General features: G+C 44.7%; 1 protein-coding gene across 1 annotated transcript in view; it reads right to left on the bottom strand.

The window, feature by feature from the left end:
- Positions 1-6,786: 6,786 nt before the first annotated feature.
- The window catches only part of LOC139559056 (importin subunit alpha-7), a 26,609-nt gene continuing 13,263 nt past the window's right edge, over positions 6,787-20,132 (bottom strand). The window contains exons 8-12 of the mRNA XM_071374709.1: positions 14,275-14,438; positions 13,960-14,164; positions 13,304-13,431; positions 9,282-9,472; positions 6,787-7,192 (exon numbers count right to left, since the gene is read on the bottom strand). Of these exons, the coding sequence (XP_071230810.1) occupies positions 7,005-7,192; positions 9,282-9,472; positions 13,304-13,431; positions 13,960-14,164; positions 14,275-14,438 (876 nt within the window). The 3' untranslated portion in view covers positions 6,787-7,004. The remainder of the gene's footprint in view (positions 7,193-9,281; positions 9,473-13,303; positions 13,432-13,959; positions 14,165-14,274; positions 14,439-20,132) is intronic.

Raw genomic sequence — 20,132 nt, 5'->3', positions numbered from 1 at the left:
TTAATGATCTAATGCTAGCTAAATGGATTAATGAGTAAACTAGCTACATATCTTTAAAATTGACAATTCTGTGAACTATCTTGTGCAGGTTTTAAATTGACACAATACCTGTTAGTAAAGATGTCAGCTAGAGATGACGTGGAGAAGCATGCAGGGATTTGTAGTCTTGCATGATGTCTACTTTAAGTATTTTTGAATTCTGCGAGTAAAAAGAGAGCCGAATATATTGAGTCACCTTGTCCGAGAGAGATCTACACGGTTATCAAAATGTCACGCCAGGGTGAGCCGACACAAAACACAGCCCTTATTTTAAGTGTTTCTAAAATCGCCTATGGGAGAAAATGAAATGGTGGAAAAAACAATTAGATTTATTTCCCTGTTTGACCACTAGGTTTTATGGGTATTATGACACCTCCACTGTGGGGGTATATTGTGCACCATTTTTGACCAGAACTCCATGGACTCCTGGTCAAAAGTTGTTCATTAAATAGGGAATAGGGTGCACTTCGGGACACAGCTTAAACCTCTTGGGATGGCGGACTTTTGGAGAATATTTATTGCATTACTTGTTGTTAGGTTGTTCATTCTCAGCCAATAACCTAGCTTCCATTTAGCTTCCCATCTCAAGAGAAGTGTTTGAGTCTTTGTGCTAAATCAAGAAATAGCTGAGAGAAGTGTCAGGACAAGTGATTGGTTGTTTGGTTGATGGACTGGGTCTGGACAGCCAAGAAGATTATGCCACTGAAACATATTCTAGAACCATCCATATCCTTGTAATGGTATAGCTGCTCAAAATCAAAAAAAAAATCAAAAAAAGAATGTAAAAAACAACAACTTTGGTGAGTAGTGTCCATTTTGAATTGGCTGTTTAGTTCTTTGTGATAAGATGGGTTAGACTCATTATGCGCAAACATGGTAGTTTAGGTGGAGAAACCCCGGGGCCCGTTCAGCAGGAACGCAACATTTTCAAACGTTCAGATAGAAATATTTCTATGTAAAAACAAACATGTTGAATATGGAATAAAGTTGGCTCTCCATTTGTGGCATTTCCATTTGTAACGTTTGGCTACTGAACGTGGCCCTGTATTGGGCCTGATATGATAACTGACCTGATAAACTGGGCCGGGAGCTTTTCCAGACCATGTGACCCGACTAGGAAAAACCTCAGGGCCCTAATGTGCAGTGCAGTCTTTGCCTCAGGCTAAAATTACACTTGATGACCCTGCATCTTTCTAACGAACGTCTGGACTGTCTGTCCCACAGCTCCATCAGTGTGAGGTCTGCACAGTGAAATCAACAATGCATTAAAACTGTAAGAAAAGAGCATCAATATTTAGTTAGACGGATCAGCATGATGGAATAAATTAGTTTTGTTTTTTTTGGCCGATTTAAAATGTCTATTCTGACCCAATCCCACAGTGCAAAAGCAGTAGAGAATGCCACTTTCAGAGAAACCACATCATGGAACTATAAGACGAGGAAAATAGAGCAGCAATGTTTTTGCACAAAATGTGTGCACATTCAAGGAAATATTAAGAAACTTAAATGAATCAATAAGTCAAAAAGACATATGTAAATCACCCTCAAGTCTTTAGTTGGTCAGGATTGGCACTTCAGTGAATAGGAGTGCATTTTGTTTTTCTTCATAAATATAAATATATTTGTTTATTTCGTGTTTTTTAAAATGTTTTACTTCTCTGGAAGTCTGTTGATAGACTGCACACAGAAGTCGAGAGAGAAAAAAACAAGAGGAGGACTTCTGATATATAAATGCTTCTCCACTTGTTAGTGATGTTGAGTCAAAAGTTCTTTATCAAATTTTTCACGTTTTCCAAGATTTATTTAGTCTCAAAATGTCGGTTTGGAACACTTGTTCTGTGGACAACCATTTCCTTTTAGAGGACCAACGTGCATAGACTCCTATAATAGCCTATTACTGTTACTAACTGTCCATGTTAGATCAATGACAAGCTTAGTCTCTTACCAACGTCAATACATTTTGCATGTCAACCAAAGCGCAACGTGTCCAAAACCATTGCAGACCATGAAAAATCACCATTGCAGACCATTAAATATCACCATTTTGCAGACCATGAAAAATCACCATTTTGCAGACCATGAAAAATCACCATTTTGCAGACCATGAAAAATCACCATTTTGCAGACCATGAAAAATCACCATTTTGCAGATTGAACATAATAACAAGGTATGACATTGTACAAAGTCATGGCTCGCATCCTCACAGGGTCAACCTACCGAGACATCACGTCAGGAAGGACAATATAACCATAGGGGATGATTTGCTATATAAACATGTGCAGTGACTAGGGTCCTCATAGCTAGCGTATCAAGTAAAACATTATTATTTAAAGATGCGTTACAGATACCCTTCCAAAATGAAAGTTTAGGCATTAAGTTTGAAATAAAACAGCTTTGTATATTCTGATTTTGTTTACCTCAAACCCAGTTCTGCTCAACCAGGGGAAACAGTGGATCCACAGAACAAGCTGTGACTGACGAGGACATAACAATTTGTACATGTATCGCTTCCTCACACAGTGCCGGTCAGTCAAACTGTCACCACCAAACTGTTTAGGCTCCAACTCAACCCAGAGACTGACCTATGATCAGTTTTGTTTTTTGCCCCATTAAATGTTACAGGTCAGGATTAAAGGGAGGGCAAGCTGATCCTAGATCTGTGTCTAAGGGCATATCATCTAACCATCTTCAGTCACGTAGCAGCAAGAAGAAAAGGCTTCCATAATACCTAGGTTGAAGATAACACAAAAAGGTTAAGACAACGTAATAAGTGACATGCGGAAGCGTTTAAAAAAAATAAACAAATTAATTGGATTAGAGCCGTTGCTGATTCTACAGGATTAGCGAGCGAAAATGACAGAGTGAATGTAAGTGGTTCATCATCCGTGTGGAAAATAAACAATGGATTTCAGCTAACTGGTTTTACTGTCATTCTATGAATTTGAAACGTTTTCCACTTTATTAGTTGATTTCTCGACCGCTGGTCACGTTTTCAACGCTAATCTAATGAATGTCTTTATTTCCCAACTCTCCACATGAAATTACTATATTGTTTTATCCTGTAAATTCTTTCAACTGAGCATATTACCAGGAAGTAGACCCTGCAATTCCCCAAGAAAAATGTCAAAAATAAAAATGTCAGTTTCTCTTAATAAAAAAGAAAAAAAGAAAATTGAGATATTAAAGGATGCTGTGAATGTGATGCATTATGGGTAGGCGCATAATCTCAATAGTGCCGATAAGGAAGTGGAAAAACGACGAAAGAAAACATTGAATGAACATACCGCATTGAAAACCCAATATAGCACAGAAAGAAAACATGCAATAACGTGCCTTCAACAAGGTGGATAATGGAAGTTGATTCTCCTTGTGTAGCACTCATCCGGGTGAGCTGTGTACAGTCTGCTGGTGTTGTATGCATGTGTGCATGAAGTGTCTGTGCAAATACATCTTAACTTAATTTCTGTTGCGGGTTAGGTTCGTCACGGTCTAAATTAAAAAGACTTATCCCCTTGCCAAACCCTGGTTGTCGTTAGATGCATGACACCTTGTCTGATGTAGTGCCTCTACCTCTGACCAGAGGCTCCATAGGTGGCTCCTGTCAAAACGAGTGGCCTCTACCTCTGACCAGAGGCTCCCTAGGTGGCTCCTGTCAAAACGAGTGCACTAAGAGGAATAAAGTGTCATTTCAAATGCACCCTATGAGAAGAATAAGGGGAGTTGTACATTTTTCTAATGCGACAGTGAATAATACATATCAATACCTAGTACGCATCGCCATCACAATGATACCTAGTACGCATCGCCATCACAATGATACCATGTGCGATGAAACGCTGAGTGCCTGGACACAGCCCTTAGCCGTGGTATATTGGCCATATACACCACACCTCAGGCTTTATTGCTTAATTATAAACTGGTTACCAATGTAATTAGAGCAGTAAAAATACATGTTGTCATACCCGTTTTATTCGGTCTGATATACCACAGATGTTGGGCCAATCAGCATTCAGGGCTCGAACCACCCAGTTTATAATAGCAATAAGGCACCTTGGGGGTTTGTGGTATATGGGCAATATAACACAGCTAAGGGCTGTGTCCAGGCACTCTGCATTGCGTCGTGCCTAAGAACAGCCCTTAACCATGGGATATATTGGCCATATACCACAACCCCTCGGGCCTTATTGCTTAAAAAAAATATCTTGTTTGATTTTCTAGGACTTAAATTACGGCACTTTCTCACCCTGCCTCTCTCGCTCCCTCTCCCAACAATAATTCCAGGTGTTTGGCAAAAGGATACTGCGTGACTGTAGGTAGGGCAATAGGAACACCATGCAAACCCTAGCATACATACACACCGGGGGACACACACACCAAATCCCAGGGCCTACTGCAACTCAGCATCAACATATTTATTTACACTGGAGCTCTGTTCCAAATTATACCCTATATAGTACACTACTTTAAACCAGAGCCCTATTCCCTATATAGTACACTACTTTAGACCAGGGCCCTATTCCCTATATAATGCACTACTTTAGACCAGAGCCCTATTCCCTATATAGTACACTACTTTAGACCAGAGCCCTATTCCCTATATAGTGCACTACTTTAGACCAGGGCCCTATTCCCTATATAGTGCACTACTTTAGACCAGAGCCCTATTCCCTATATAGTGCACTACTTTAGACCAGAGCCCTATTCCCTATATAGTACACTACTTTAGACCAGGGCCCTAATTGCCTATATAGTGCACTAGTTTAGACCAGGGCCCATATGGCTTAGCGTACCATTACCATACATGCAGGTGAGTAAATAGGATATTACAGTGAACCTGACATTGATGCCTGATTTACGTGAAGCTGAGTGTTTTTTCTCAAGTTAGTGTAGCCCCCCCCCCAGCGGTATGCCGTTTAATAGTTAGAATCACGTCATAATTCAAATCTATCGTTATTAAGAACACAGCACACAACGACATTATATCTCTAGCTATATCAACTTCAGATCAAGCTAGTAACCTAGGTATTTTAACTGTTATACGGTTCAATATGGACCCCCTCCCCCCTCACCTTAAATCCCCTTCCCCATCCCACTCTTGACGCCATCCGTTAGCCCCGAATTGTTCCTGATTTTACGATTTAGAACCCAACATGTTGCTCCACCCTCGTCATCCCTCCCCAGGTCCAAGAAATCTGACGCAAACAAAAAAAAAAGTTGCTAAAAGTTGTAGGAAATAAAATTGTAGAGAAAGGACTGTCAGTTCTAGAAGGAGAACATTGGGTCAACACTCCAAACCATAGTTCTAGAATTACTAAGAATCCCCAGAATTGTTTTAGTGGAACCCTGTATGTCTGATAAGACAGAAACCAATGTGAATGAGGGTTTGGCCTCAGTTCTATTGCTAACAATAAAGAAGCCTTCAGTCTGGGGACACTAGCCTTCAGGTGGTACACTGACAGGCCAGGGGGGGGAGAAAAAAATAAAAAACAGGGCTGACAAAAGCTAAATGAGGGGAAAGGATAAATAAGTGAAATAACACTCATCACACTAGGTCAGATTTGACCCCTCACATCCTAAAGGTCATCCCTATGGGCCGACAGGGAGCAGTAAAAACCACAACAAGCCACTGCTACTGTCAGAAGAAATCAAGACTATGAACAGTACTGGCGGTATTTCTCAATGTATCTGTGCATTTCAAACCTGCCCTGGTGTGTGATCACTGATCTGGAAGAGCTGTGTTTTATCATCAGGTCATGTGGTGTGAGTTCAGCTCTCCGATTGGCTACTCAGCCGAGACGTGGTGTTCTGTTAGAAGTGTCTGATCTGTTTGGGTAGGTAGGAGCCACGCTCACGGGGATTGGGGAATATAGGTTGGATAAAGCCTTCCATGGGATAGGAGGGAGAGGACAACGTTCCATGGTTGAGCCTGGAAGGTCACAGTGGAGAAAAGATGGGGCACAGGAGACCCTGGAAACCCTGCATCAGTAGAAGTTGGGGTAGCAGAGCTCGCCACAGGCTGGGGCATATAGGATGGGTGGTGGTTGGAGGGACACAGGGACCCTGTGCAGAGCTCGCCACGGGCTGGGGCATATAGGATGGGTGGTGGTTGGAGGGACACAGGGATCCTGTGCAAAGCTAGCCACGGGCTGGGGCATATAGGATGGGTGGTGGTTGGAGGGACACAGGGACCCTGTGCAGAGCTCGCCACGGGCTGGGGCATATAGGATGGGTGGTGGTTGGAGGGACACAGGGATCCTGTGTAGAGCTCGCCACGGGCTGGGGCATATAGGATGGGTGGTGGTTGGAGGGACACAGGGACCCTGTGCAGAGCTCGCCACGGGCTGGGGCATATAGGATGGGTGGTGGTTGGAGGGACACAGGGACCCTGTGCAGAGCTAGCCACGGGCTGGGGCATATAGGGTGGGTGGTGGTTGGAGGGACACAGGGACCCTGTGCAGAGCTAGCCACGGGCTGGGGCATATAGAATGGGTGGTGGTTGGAGGGACACAGGGACCCTGTGCAGAGCTAGCCACGGGCTGGGGCATATAGAATGGGTGGTGGTTGGAGGGACACAGGGACCCTGTGCAGAGCTAGCCACGGGCTGGGGCATATAGGATGGGTGGTGGTTGGAGGGACACAGGGACCCTGTGCAGAGCTAGCCACGGGCTGGGGCATATAGGATGGGTGGTGGTTGGAGGGACACAGGGACCCTGTGCAGAGCTAGCCACGGGCTGGGGCATATAGGATGGGTGGTGGTTGGAGGGACACAGGGACCCTGTGCAGAGCTAGCCACGGGCTGGGGCATATAGAATGGGTGGTGGTTGGAGGGACACAGTGACCCTAATTTACCTCAGAACTCTCCCATTGGTAGGGGATATGGGGGAAGAAGTTAACTGAAAGCCTTCCAATGGGATCCATGGGTATATGAGTGATGTTTTGGATGAACCAAAGGGAAGGGAGGATGTTATAGCTGGAAGCCCTCCATGGGTGCCTCCTGCTGGGGGAAGAGGAACTGCTGGTTGGCCTGGTCCACCTGAGGAGCCAGACTCTGGTCCTCCTCCTCCACTCCAAAGTAGTGCTCTATCAGATCAAAGGCCTTCTGGTAGATCTCTTGGTTCTCATGACTCTGAAGAAACTCGATCTTATCCAGACCTGGAGACAGGAGGAGAGTTTATTTATTCATACACCACGGTAGATTGTGCAATTGTATGTATGCGGAAGTGCGTTTGTGTGTGTGTGTGTGTGTGTGTGTGTGTGACATGTATCAAACACAATCATACAGTATAGGCACATGTACCTCAGAACAGTAGTGGTTGTTTGTATTATACAGCGTATTGACATAAGTATTCAGACCCTTTGCTATGAGCCTCGAAATTGAGCTCAGGTGCATCCCGTTTCCATTGATCAAATCAAATTGTATTGGTCACATACACATGGTTAGCAGATGTTAATGCGAGTGTAGCGAAATGCTTGTGCTTCTAGTTCCGACAATGCAGTAATAACCAACAAGTAATCTAACCTAACAATTCCACAACTACTACCTTATACACACAAGTGTAAAGGGATAAAGAATATGTACATAAAGATATATGAATGAGTGGTGGTACAGAACGGCATAGGCAAGATGCAGTAGAAACAGCCTTGAGATGTTACTACAACTTGATTGGAGTCCACCTGTGGTAAATTCAATTGATTGGACATGATTTGGAAAGGCACACACCTGTCTATATAAGGTCCCACAGTTAACCGTGCATGTCAGAGCAAAAACCAAGCCATGAGGTCGAAGGAATTGTCCGTAGAGCTACGAGGCAGGATTGTGTCGAGGCACAGATCTGGGGAAGGGTACCAAAACATTTCTGCAGCATTGAAGGTCCCCAAGAACACATTGGCCTCCATCATTCTTAAACTGAGCAATCGGGGGAGAAGGGCCTTGGTCGGGGAGGTGACCAAGAACCCTATGGTCACTCTGACAGCGTTCCAGAGTTCCTCTGGAGATGGAAAAACCTTCCAGAAGGACAGCCATCTCTGCAGCACTCCACCAATCAGGCCTTTATGGTAGAGTGACCAGACGGAAGCCACTACTCAGTAAAAGGCACATGACAGCCGGCTTGGAGTTTGCCAAAAGGCACCTAAAGGACTCTCAGACCATGAGAAACAAGATTCTCTGGTCTGATGAAACCAAGATTGAACTCTTTGGCCTGAACGCTAAGCGTCACATCTGGAGGAAACCTGGCACCATCCCTACAGTGAAGCATGGTGGTGGCAGCATCATGCTGTGGGGATGTTTTTCAGCGGCAGGGACTGGGACACTAGTCAGGATCGAGGGAAAGATGAACGGAGCAAAGTACAGAGAGATCCTTGATGAAAACCTGCTCCAGAGGGCTAAAGACCTCAGACTGGGGCAAAGGTTCACCTTCCAACAGGACAATGACCATAAGCACACAGCCAAGACAATGCAGGAGTGGCTTTGGGACAAGTCTCTGAATGTCCTAGCCAGAGCCCGGACTTGAACCCGATCGTACATCTCTAGAGAGACCTGAAAATAGCTGTGCAGCGACACTCCCCATCTGACAGAGCTTGAGAGGATCTGCAGAGAAGAAATGGGAGAAACTACCCAAATACAGGTGTGCCAAGCTTGTAGCGTCATACCCAAGAAGACTCAAGGCTGTAATCGCTGCCAAAAGGTGCTTCAACAAAGTATTGAGTAAAGGGTCTGAATACTTATGTAACTGTGATATTTCCGGTTTTAAAAACCTGTTGTCATTATGGGGTATTGTGTGTAGATTGAAATAGATTTCTTTTTAAATCCTCATCAGACTATGGCTGTAACGTAACAAAATGTGGGAAAAGGGGTCTGAATACTTTCCAAATGCACTGTACATACTATAGGCCTCCTCAGGGGTTGATGTTTGTATGTACATACCATAGGCCTCCTCTATGAGAGAGCAGTAGGGGTTGATGTTTGTATGTACATACCATAGGCCTCCTCTATGAGAGAGCAGTAGGGGTTGATGTTTGTATGTACATACCATAGGCCTCCTCTATGAGAGAGCAGTAGGGGTTGATGTTTGTATATACATACCATAGGCCTCCTCTATGAGAGAGCAGTAGGGGTTGATGTTTGTATATACATACCATAGGCCTCCTCTATGAGAGAGCAGTAGGGGTTGATGTTTGTATGTACATACCATAGGCCTCCTCTATGAGAGAGCAGTAGGGGTTGATGTTTGTATGTACATACCATAGGCCTCCTCTATGAGAGAGCAGTAGGGGTTGATGCCAGTGCCGCTGGGTCCTGCATCCTGCTTGGCCTCTTGGTCTCCCAGTCGCAGAATGTTCTCCAGACCGTTCAGAGCCACCTGGACTATCTTACTGTCCATCACTGTCAACAGGTCACACAGAGGCTTGATACAGCCCAGGTTCACCAGGTACCTAGAGAGATTTCAGAGAATGAAAGATGGAGAAAAAGGGAGAGAGACAGAAAGAGATTGTCAGACTTGGGCCCTGAAATCTCAGAAAGACAAAAATAACGGTGTTCCAAAAAAGGGTCCAGTTGCCGGGACAACAAATGTACAAATTCCATCTAGACACCGTTGCCCTAGAGTACACAAACAACTATACATACCTCGGCCTAAACATCATCACCACAAAGCTCTGAGAGACCAGGCAAGGGCCTTCTAATCCGTCAATTGAAATAAAATTTCTTTGGAATTTGAGTGTAATGTTTACTGTTTCATATTTATAAAATAAAATGTAGCCCCTTTTCCTCCCCTTTTTAATGATTACGGTCTTGTCTCATTGCTGCAACTCCCCTACAGGCTCTGGAGAGCCAAACCGTGCTTTTAAACACCCGCCCGCTTGACCCGGAAGCCAGCTACACCAATGTGTTGGATGAAACTCCAGCAGGTACATTTTTACTGGTCATCCCCAAAGCCAACACCTCCTTGGGCCGCCTTTCCTTCCAGTTCTCTGCTGCCAATGACTGGAACAAATTGGCAAAATCACTGAAGCTGGAGACTCACATCTCCCTCTCTAACTTTAAGCACACCCAACTACCTCATCTCCATATAGCTATTATTTTTTGTAATTATTTCACCTCTATGGCCTATTTATCATAGATAAATGATAAATAGATTATCATTTCTGCTCATAGATTTCTGCTCATAGATTTTTCTATTGTGTTATTGACTGTACGTTTGTTTATGTGGAACTCTGTGTTGTTGTTTGTGTCGCACTGTTTTGCTTTATCTTGGCCAGGTCGCAGTTGTAAATGAGAACTTGTTCTCAACTGGCCTACCTGGTTAAATAAAGGTGAAAAAAAAAACACAGCTCAACTGACAACCGAAGTCAGCCTGCAGGCGCCCGGCCTACCACAAGGAGTCGCTAGAGCGCGATGAGCCAAGTAAAGCCCCCGCGGCCAAACCCTTCCCTAACGACGCTGGGCCAATTTGTCCCTATGGGACTTCCGTTCACGGCTGGTAATGACTACAGCCTGGGATCGAACCGCAGGCTGTAGTGACGCTGCACCCCTCGGAGAGGCCTACTGTTCATTTTTTAATGTTTATTTCACTTGCTTTGGCAATGTAAACACATGTTTCCCATGCCAATAAAAGCCCCTTGGAGAGAGTGCGAGAGAGAGAGAGAGAGAGAGAGCAGGACTTGTGTGAGTGACAGCAACATGGACCCTAGATAATGAATATGGAATGTGTTTGGTACAATCCAGACGCCTGACAAATGCAGCGGCCCGAGACAGAACGTGTGTTAGTGTCATTCGTGACATTCCACTGACGGAGGGAAAAAGAACTGCAACGTCATTCAATATAGACAAAAAGCTTTCCACTAAGCCTCACACACACCAGAGTATAGCTCCTGTTTGATATAACGGGACAACTTTGGTATTACCGACTGCAAACCATGGAAACACGGCTAAGACTGGAATCTCAGACTCCACGAGGAAACGATGAAACACTAACACCAATCCCCTAGACCAGGGGTGTCAAACTCATTCATTGGAGGGCCTACTGTCTGCAGGTTTTTGTTTTTTCCATTCAATGAAGCCCTAAACAACCAGCGGTGGGGAGTTCCTTACTAATTAGTGATCTTAATTCATCAATTAAGTACAAGGGAGAAGCAAAAACCTGCAGACTCTCGGCCCTCTGTGGAATGAGTTTGACACCTGTGCCCTAGACCCTCCCACTTCCCTCTACTGACATGGACTTGATTTATTTACACGTCCCGCTACTGTCCCCCCCACCTCTCTAATCCTGTCCTGGTGAGGTCCCCCCCACCTCTCTAATCCTGTCCTGCTGAGGTCTCCCCCACCTCTCTAATCCTGTCCTGCTGAGGTCTCCCCCACCTCTCTAATCCTGTCCTGCTGAGGTCTCCCCCACCTCTCTAATCCTGTCCTGCTGAGGTCTCCCCCACCTCCCTAATCCTGTCCTGCTGAGGTCTCCCCCACCTCCCTAATCCTATCCTGCTGAGGTGGGCGTGGCTCTATACCTGATCAGTCCTGGTGAGGTGGGCGTGGCTCTATACCTGATCAGTCCTGGTGAGGTGGGCGTGGCTCTATACCTGATCAGTCCTGGTGAGTTGGGCGTGGCTCTATACCTGATCAGTTCTGGTGAGGTGGGCGTGGCTCTATACCTGATCAGTTCTGGTGAGGTGGGCGTGGCTTTATACCTGATCAGTTCTGGTGAGGTGGGCGTGGCTCTATACCTGATCAGTTCTGGTGAGGTGGGCGTGGCTCTATACCTGATCAGTTCTGGTGAGGTGGGCGTGGCTCTATACCTGATCAGTTCTGGTGAGGTGGGCGTGGCTCTATACCTGATCTGTCCTGGTGAGGTGGGCGTGGCTCTATACCTGATCAGTTCTGGTGAGGTGGGCGTGGCTCTATACCTGATCAGTCCTGGTGAGGTGGGCGTGGCTCTATACCTGATCAGTTCTGGTGAGGTGGGCGTGGCTCTATACCTGATCAGTTCTGGTGAGGTGGGCGTGGCTTTATACCTGATCAGTTCTGGTGAGGTGGGCGTGGCTTTATACCTGATCAGTTCTGGTGAGGTGGGCGTGGCTTTATACCTGATCAGTTCTGGTGAGGTGGGCGTGGCTCTATACCTGATCAGTTCTGGTGAGGTGGGCGTGGCTCTATACCTGATCAGTCCTGGTGAGGTGGGCGTGGCTCTATACCTGATCAGTTCTGGTGAGGTGGGCGTGGCTCTATACCTGATCTGTCCTGGTGAGGTGGGCGTGGCTCTATACCTGATCAGTTCTGGTGAGGTGGGCGTGGCCTTATACCTGATCAGTTCTGGTGAGGTGGGTGTGGCTCTATACCTGATCAGTTCTGGTGAGGTGGGCGTGGCTCTATACCTGATCAGTTCTGGTGAGGTGGGCGTGGCCTTATACCTGATCAGTCCTGGTGAGTTGGGCGTGGCTCTATACCTGATCAGTTCTGGTGAGGTGGGCGTGGCTCTATACCTGATCAGTCCTGGTGAGGTGGGCGTGGCTCTATACCTGATCAGTCCTGGTGAGGTGGGCGTGGCTCTATACCTGATCAGTCCTGGTGAGTTGGGCGTGGCTCTATACCTGATCAGTCCTGGTGAGGTGGGCGTGGCTCTGTACCTGATCAGTCCTGGTGAGGTGGGCGTGGCTCTATACCTGATCAGTCCTGGTGAGGTGGGCGTGGCTCTATACCTGATCTGTCCTGGTGAGGTGGGCGTGGCTCTATACCTGATCTGTCCTGGTGAGGTGGGCGTGGCTCTATACCTGATCTGTCCTGGTGAGGTGGGCGTGGCTCTATACCTGATCTGTCCTGGTGAGGTGGGCGTGGCTCTATACCTGATCAGTCCTGGTGAGGTGGGCGTGGCTTTATACCTGATCAGTTCTGGTGAGGTGGGCGTGGCTCTATACCTGATCAGTCCTGGTGAGGTGGGCGTGGCTCTATACCTGATCAGTCCTGGTGAGGTGGGCGTGGCTCTATACCTGATCAGTCCTGGTGAGGTGGGCGTGGCTCTATACCTGATCAGTCCTGGTGAGGTGGGCGTGGCTCTATACCTGATCAGTCCTGGTGAGGTGGGCGTGGCTCTATACCTGATCAGTCCTGGTGAGGTGGGCGTGGCTCTATACCTGATCAGTCCTGGTGAGGTGGGCGTGGCTCTATACCTGATCAGTCCTGGTGAGGTGGGCGTGGCTCTATACCTGATCAGTCCTGGTGAGGTGGGCGTGGCTCTATACCTGATCAGTCCTGGTGAGGTGGGCGTGGCTCTATACCTGATCTGTTCTGGTGTTCCTCCAGAGGTGGCGTTAGTGATGGCCCAGGCTGCTTCCTTCCTGGTTCGAAACTCCGCCTTCTGCAGGATGTCGATCAGCACAGGGAAGATGTTGGCGTCGATCACCGTCTAGGAGAGGAGAAACGACAGGAAGTGAAACGGTTGAGCGGAGACAGATGCCCGCAACCTATTACTGGAGAGAGACAACACAAGCCCTTTATGCAGACGGAAGACTGAGATAAGACCCAGATCTTGAAGACCTCCTTGGATCTGTATAGTGTCTGTACTGTACCAGTCTGTGTTATGCATCTGTAACTGTAGAGAACGGTATCTGAGCCCTGAGATAATACAACGATCATGAACACGTCTGTTTATCTGTTGGGTATGTCTGTCTGTCTGTGTGTGTAAAGTCTGGACCTCACCTGTATCTGAGCCCTGTTGCCAGCTGTGATGTTTATCTGTTGGGTATGTCTGTCTGTCTGTGTGTAAAGTCTGGACCTCACCTGTATCTGAGCCCTGTTGCCAGCTGTGATGTTTATCTGTTGGGTATGTCTGTCTGTCTGTGTGTAAAGTCTGGACCTCACCTGTATCTGAGCCCTGTTGCCAGCTGTGATGTTTATCTGTAGTGTCTGTCTGTGTGTAAAGTCTGGACCTCACCTGTATCTGAGCCCTGTTGCCAGCTGTGATGTTAGAGATGGTCCAGCAGGCTTCTTTCCGGATGGACTCTTTAGGACTACTCAGCAGGTGGAGCAGACAGGGCAGGGCTGAACAGTTCAACACCACCTGTGTCTGGATGTCGTCTCCAGTAACGATGTTCCCCACTGCTCTCAGAGCAGGAGACGCCACCTTGTAGTCTGTGTGCCTGACAGAGGGAACGTTCAAAAGTTACTACGCTGAGGACCCTGAAGTCTGCACACACACACACACACACGCACAACTCTACGAGGCGCCTGCAGAAACACACACACTTACATGAGCAGCTCTACGAGGCGCCTGCAGACGCCGGAGTCGATGACAGCCTGGATCTTCTCGTTGGGTCCATCAGAGAGGTAGGACAGAGCCCAGCAGGCGTCTGCTAACAGATCTGAATCACTGCTGAACAACAGTCTAGACAGGACCTGCAGACAAGGGGACACCTGGGGGGACAGAGGAACTGTTGGTCTGGGTTCTAAGAGTGTGTGAGTGAAGTTTGACGGTTTCCCCCGAAGAGACCCTGAACCCCTCAAAAAAATGTTTCCCTCAGTAGGAATAATGACAATCAACACTTCTCAGAACAATTACAGTCAAAAATCTTCACAGGTCTACACCTGCCTAGATGATTGAATCACCTGTCCACTATCACCATTTCAAGCGGTCACTAAAGAGAACCTGACCAACACTTCTGAAGGGGTCAAAGTTCACCGTGTTGACGTCACTGGAGGCTCCGCAGTAGTGGGAGTGTCCCAGCCTGGCACGTGTTCCTGTCTAAAAGCTCATTAGAAACATCAGCCCTCGCAGAGAAGCACGAGATTGAACTTCCCCATTAGTCAGAGCCGGTCCTTGCCGTTCTGCCGCACTAGACGAGACCAGAAAAATGCTAAAATGATGTTGAAAAGGCAATAACACATTTTCCAGACTTTGAAGTTAGGTTCAATTTTGGTTCTGAATAAAAAGTGAAAATACATTTTCCAGGATGATGAAAATAAATCAATATTTTCCGGACGTTAAAGGCAGGCCCATTTTTTGGTTCTGAATGATGAAAGTTAAAAATAAGTACATTTATAGACGTCAATGTTTGGGCACAATCAATGCTCGTCCAGACCGGACAAAATCTGAACCAAACAGACGTCCATGATTGGTTCAGATTTGGACCCGACTAAAAACCAATGTCTGTGGACGTGGAAATCAAGGCCGGTCCGGACAACTTTTTGGAATTTTCTTCTGGCTTTCAGGACCGGAACGAGCCTGTGGTTTTCTGAACATAACAAAAAAGCGTCATTTGGGTTGCGCGTTATAAAACTAATCTTTATCGAACAAAAATAACATTTATTGTGTAACTAACTGGGAGTCTCGTGAGTACAAACATCCGAAGATTATCAAAGGTAAGCGATTAATTTTATTGCTTTTCTGACTTTCGTGACCAAGCTAATTTAAGGCTAGCTGTTCTAGCATTGATTGATACACTCACAAACGCTTGGATTGCTTTCAATGTAAAGCATATTTTCAAAATCTGACACCATAGGTGGATTAACAACAAGCTAAACTGTGTTTTGGTATATTTCACTTGTGATTCCATGATTATAAATATTTTTTGTATTATTTTTGAATCTGGCGCGCTGCAATTCAGCGGTTGTTTAGGAAAATGATCCCGTAATCGGGATCTGTGCGCCAAGAAGTTAAACAACTTAAAAGCAATGCTACCAAATACTAATTGAGTGCATGTAAACTTCTGACCCACTGGGAATGTGATGAAAGAAATAAAAGCTGAAATAAATCATTCTCTCTACTATTATTCTGACATTTCACATTCTTATAATAAAGTGGGGATCCTAACTGACCTAAGACAGGGAATTTTTTACTAGGATTAAATGTCAGGAATTGTGGAAAAACTGAGTTTAAATGTATTTGGCTAAGGTGTATGTAAACTTCCGACTTCAACTGTACATGGATTTGTGCCATTCACTGAACTGGACTGTGTTTACAGCATGAGCGGTTGTGAGTAGATGCGCTTATTTTGAGATCAAAGCGAGAGATGCATGTAGCCAAGTGTGCACATTGTTTATATCCTTTGCTAGTTAGTGAGTTATTGCTTCCTGCAAGAGCACAACACGTTTACATTTCTCGACTTCTTTTGATTCAGGTAAAGAGCTTTTTTATATATCTCTTAAAGTGACAGTGTTGTATTTTGAGACCGCTTACTCAAGTCTAAGTCTCATGGAATGTAGGCCTACATTGAACACCACACATTGGCTACTGACTGATAGAACAGCTATTTACATGTTAAAATGTTATGTAATTTCCCATTGGCCTACCATAAAACAGCACTCTGGTAGGTCTACAGTCATGGCCAAAGGTTTTGAGAATGACACAAATATTAATTTTCACGAAGTCTGCTGCCTCAGTGTCATTAGATATTTTTGTCAGATGTTACTATGGAATACTGAAGTATAATTACTTCAGAGGGACTTTCCAATTAATCTGATCACTCTTCATAACATTCTGGAGTATATGCAAATTGCCATCATACAAACTGAGGCAGGAGACTTTGAAAATGTATATTTGTGTCATTCTCAAAACTTTTGGCCACGACTGTACGTTACGATCCCAGCCACACTAGTCTACATGGCTATTGTTAAAACAATTAACGCAGGTACAACCTCAGTGTTCACAGTAAACACGCACGTTCAAGTTTGTGCTCAGCAGACCTGAAATTAGCTGTGCACCCCCTCCCAAAAATTGAGGGAACATTTATGAGAGTAATGGCTTGTTAGGGGGATGCCGCTGGCTGTCACATGTGATATTGAAGCATTCATTCTGATAGGACAGATCTGACATCACGCTCTGAACGTGGATAGGGAAGCATTCTGCGCTAACGTGTCAATGATTTCGATATGAGAAACCAATACTCTTAACATGCTCTCTCCTCCTCATCTCATTTAACACAACTGATAGGGCTGAATATTACGCCCTCTCTGACACGATAACAGCCCATTAACATGGAGTTACTGCGACTAAGGGAAAGGTGATAGTCAAAAGGGAACCATCTTAGAGGAGGCTATTGGGACACAGCCACAGACTGATCTCCCACCAAGGGTGAATCTCAAGTTTAAAAAAGGGCTTCCTGTCCCTCTTCTATTAATGGCAACAGAGAAACATGGCTGAAGAGAGGTATAAACACTTTAGACTATTGAGAGAGTCACACAGGGTGAGAGATACTTCTGCCTCTTCACATACCGTCCCCTGGTCACATGCTGTCAGTAAGTCACTGGGGCTTTTCATGTTCTGGCTGGCTAGAGTCACTAGCAGATTAAACCATTAGCTAGCTAGCTAACAGGAGGGAATAACACAGCATTACAGACTAGCTCCATGGGAACCCAGACTGAGGCAAATAACACCTCATCTCCTACATAGGCCCTGGTCACTAGTAGTGCACTATAGGTGTCTGGATGCAAAAAGACTCACTTTACCTAGCGAGAGGTTATGGTTTACATTCAGAACTCAAAATGAGCCACTGCTTTCAACTCCAAGCAGTTTGGAAAAGTTTTTATACCAATTATGGAGTTAACCTACTTCTTTAGGCTTAGCTAGCTGTTACCGTTTAGATTGTAGCATACACACAGAGAGGTAGTGATATTAAGGACATACCAATCACACACAGAGAGGTAGTGATATTAAGGACATACCAATCACACACAGAGAGGTAGTGATATTAAGGACACACCAATCAGAGAGAGGTAGTGATATTAAGGACATACCAATCACACAGAGAGGTAGTGATATTAAGGACATACCAAACACACACAGAGAGGTAGTGATATTAAGGACACACCAATCAGAGAGAGGTAGTGATATTAAGGACACACCAATCAGAGATCAAATCAGATTTATAACACACTAATCCTTATCCTATTAGAATGTTCTGACGACACCATCATTACTTCTCTGGCTCCAAACTATTCTACAAATGTGAACTATGTCTGACGCCATGCCTATTTTCAGCTGGGGGGGGGGGCAACAGAAGCTGTGGAGACATATGCAGAGACGATGCAGCAGAGGGTTGCCTTGCCCCTAGTCCTTAACATCCTCCTTCCCTAGCCCGTCGAATCTTCCCTGGTTGGATACATCTAATATAGAGATGGTTTCATTTAGACTTCCATAGGGCTCTTTGGATACATCTAATATAGAGATGGTTTCATTTAGACTTCCATAGGGCTCTTTGGATACATCTAATATTGAGATGGTTTCATTTAGACTTCCATAGGGCTCTTTGGATACATCTAATATAGAGATGGTTTCATTTAGACTTCCATAGGGCTCTTTGGATACATCTAATATTGAGATGGTTTCATTTAGACTTCCATAGGGCTCTTTGGATACATCTAATATAGAGATGGTTTCATTTAGACTTCCATAGGGTTCTTTGGATACATCTAATATTGAGATGGTTTCATTTAGACTTCCATAGGGCTCTTTGGATACATCTAATATAGAGATGGTTTTATTTAGACTTCCATAGGGCTCTTTGGATACATCTAATATAGAGATGGTTTCATTTAGACTTCCATAGGGCTCTTTGGATACATCTAATATAGAGATGGTTTCATTTAGACTTCCGTAGGGCTCTTTGGATACATCTAATATAGATGGTTTATTAGACTTCCAGGGCTCTTGGATACATCTAATATAGAGATGGTTTAATTTAGACTTCCATAGGGCTCTTTGGATACATCTAATATAGAGATGGTTTCATTTAGATTTCCATAGGGCTCTTTGGATACATCTAATATAGAGATGGTTTCATTTAGACTTCCGTAGGGCTCTTTGGATACATCTAATATTGAGATGGTTTCATTTAGACTTCCATAGGGCTCTTTGGATACATCTAATATAGAGATGGTTTCATTTAGACTTCCATAGGGCTCTTTGGATACATCTAATATTGAGATGGTTTCATTTAGACTTCCATAGGGCTCTTTGGATACATCTAATATAGAGATGGTTTTATTTAGACTTCCATAGGGCTCTTTGGATACATCTAATATAGAGATGGTTTCATTTAGACTTCCATAGGGCTCTTTGGATACATCTAATATAGAGATGGTTTCATTTAGACTTCCATAGGGCTCTTTGGATACATCTAATATAGAGATGGTTTCATTTAGACTTCCATAGGGCTCTTTGGATACATCTAATATAGAGATGGTTTCATTTAGACTTCCATAGGGCTCTTTGGATACATCTAATATTGAGATGGTTTCATTTAGACTTCCATAGGGCTCTTTGGATACATCTAATATAGAGATGGTTTCATTTAGACTTCCATAGGGCTCTTTGGATACATCTAATATAGAGATGGTTTCATTTAGACTTCCATAGGGCTCTTTGGATACATCTAATATAGAGATGGTTTCATTTAGACTTCCATAGGGCTCTTTGGATACATCTAATATAGAGATGGTTTCATTTAGACTTCCATAGGGCTCTTTGGATACATCTAATATTGAGATGGTTTCATTTAGACTTCCATAGGGCTCTTTGGATACATCTAATATAGAGATGGTTTCATTTAGACTTCCATAGGGCTCTTTGGATACATCTAATATAGAGATGGTTTCATTTAGACTTCCATAGGGCTCTTTGGATACATCTAATATAGAGATGGTTTCATTTAGACTTCCATAGGGCTCTTTGGAATGGTCAAACACCTATCCAGTTCCTTCTGGCACCATTGTCATACAGCGTCTTGAGAGAGAGTAGGAGTGCTGATCTAGGATCAGTCCTCCCCGGTCCATGTTATTTTATTATTCATTACCATCTAAAATGTCATCACAGATCCTAGATCAGCACTCATTTATACAGTCTTAATAGAGAGTAGATGGTGCCAGAAGGAACTGGATAGGTGTTTGACCATTCCAAAGAGCCCTATGGAAGTCTAAATTAAACCATCTCTATATTAGATGTATCCAAAGAGCCCTATGGAAGTCTAAATGAAACCATCTCTATATTAGATGTATCCAAAGAGCCCTATGGAAGTCTAAATTAAACCATCTCTATATTAGATGTATCCAAAGAGCCCTATGGAAGTCTAATTAAACCATCTCTATTTAGATGTATCCAAAGAGCCCTATGGA

This window comes from Salvelinus alpinus, chromosome 29 (genome assembly GCF_045679555.1).
Source record: "Salvelinus alpinus chromosome 29, SLU_Salpinus.1, whole genome shotgun sequence".
NCBI lineage: Eukaryota > Metazoa > Chordata > Actinopteri > Salmoniformes > Salmonidae > Salvelinus > Salvelinus alpinus.
This window is presented reverse-complemented; position numbering and strand designations above follow the sequence as displayed.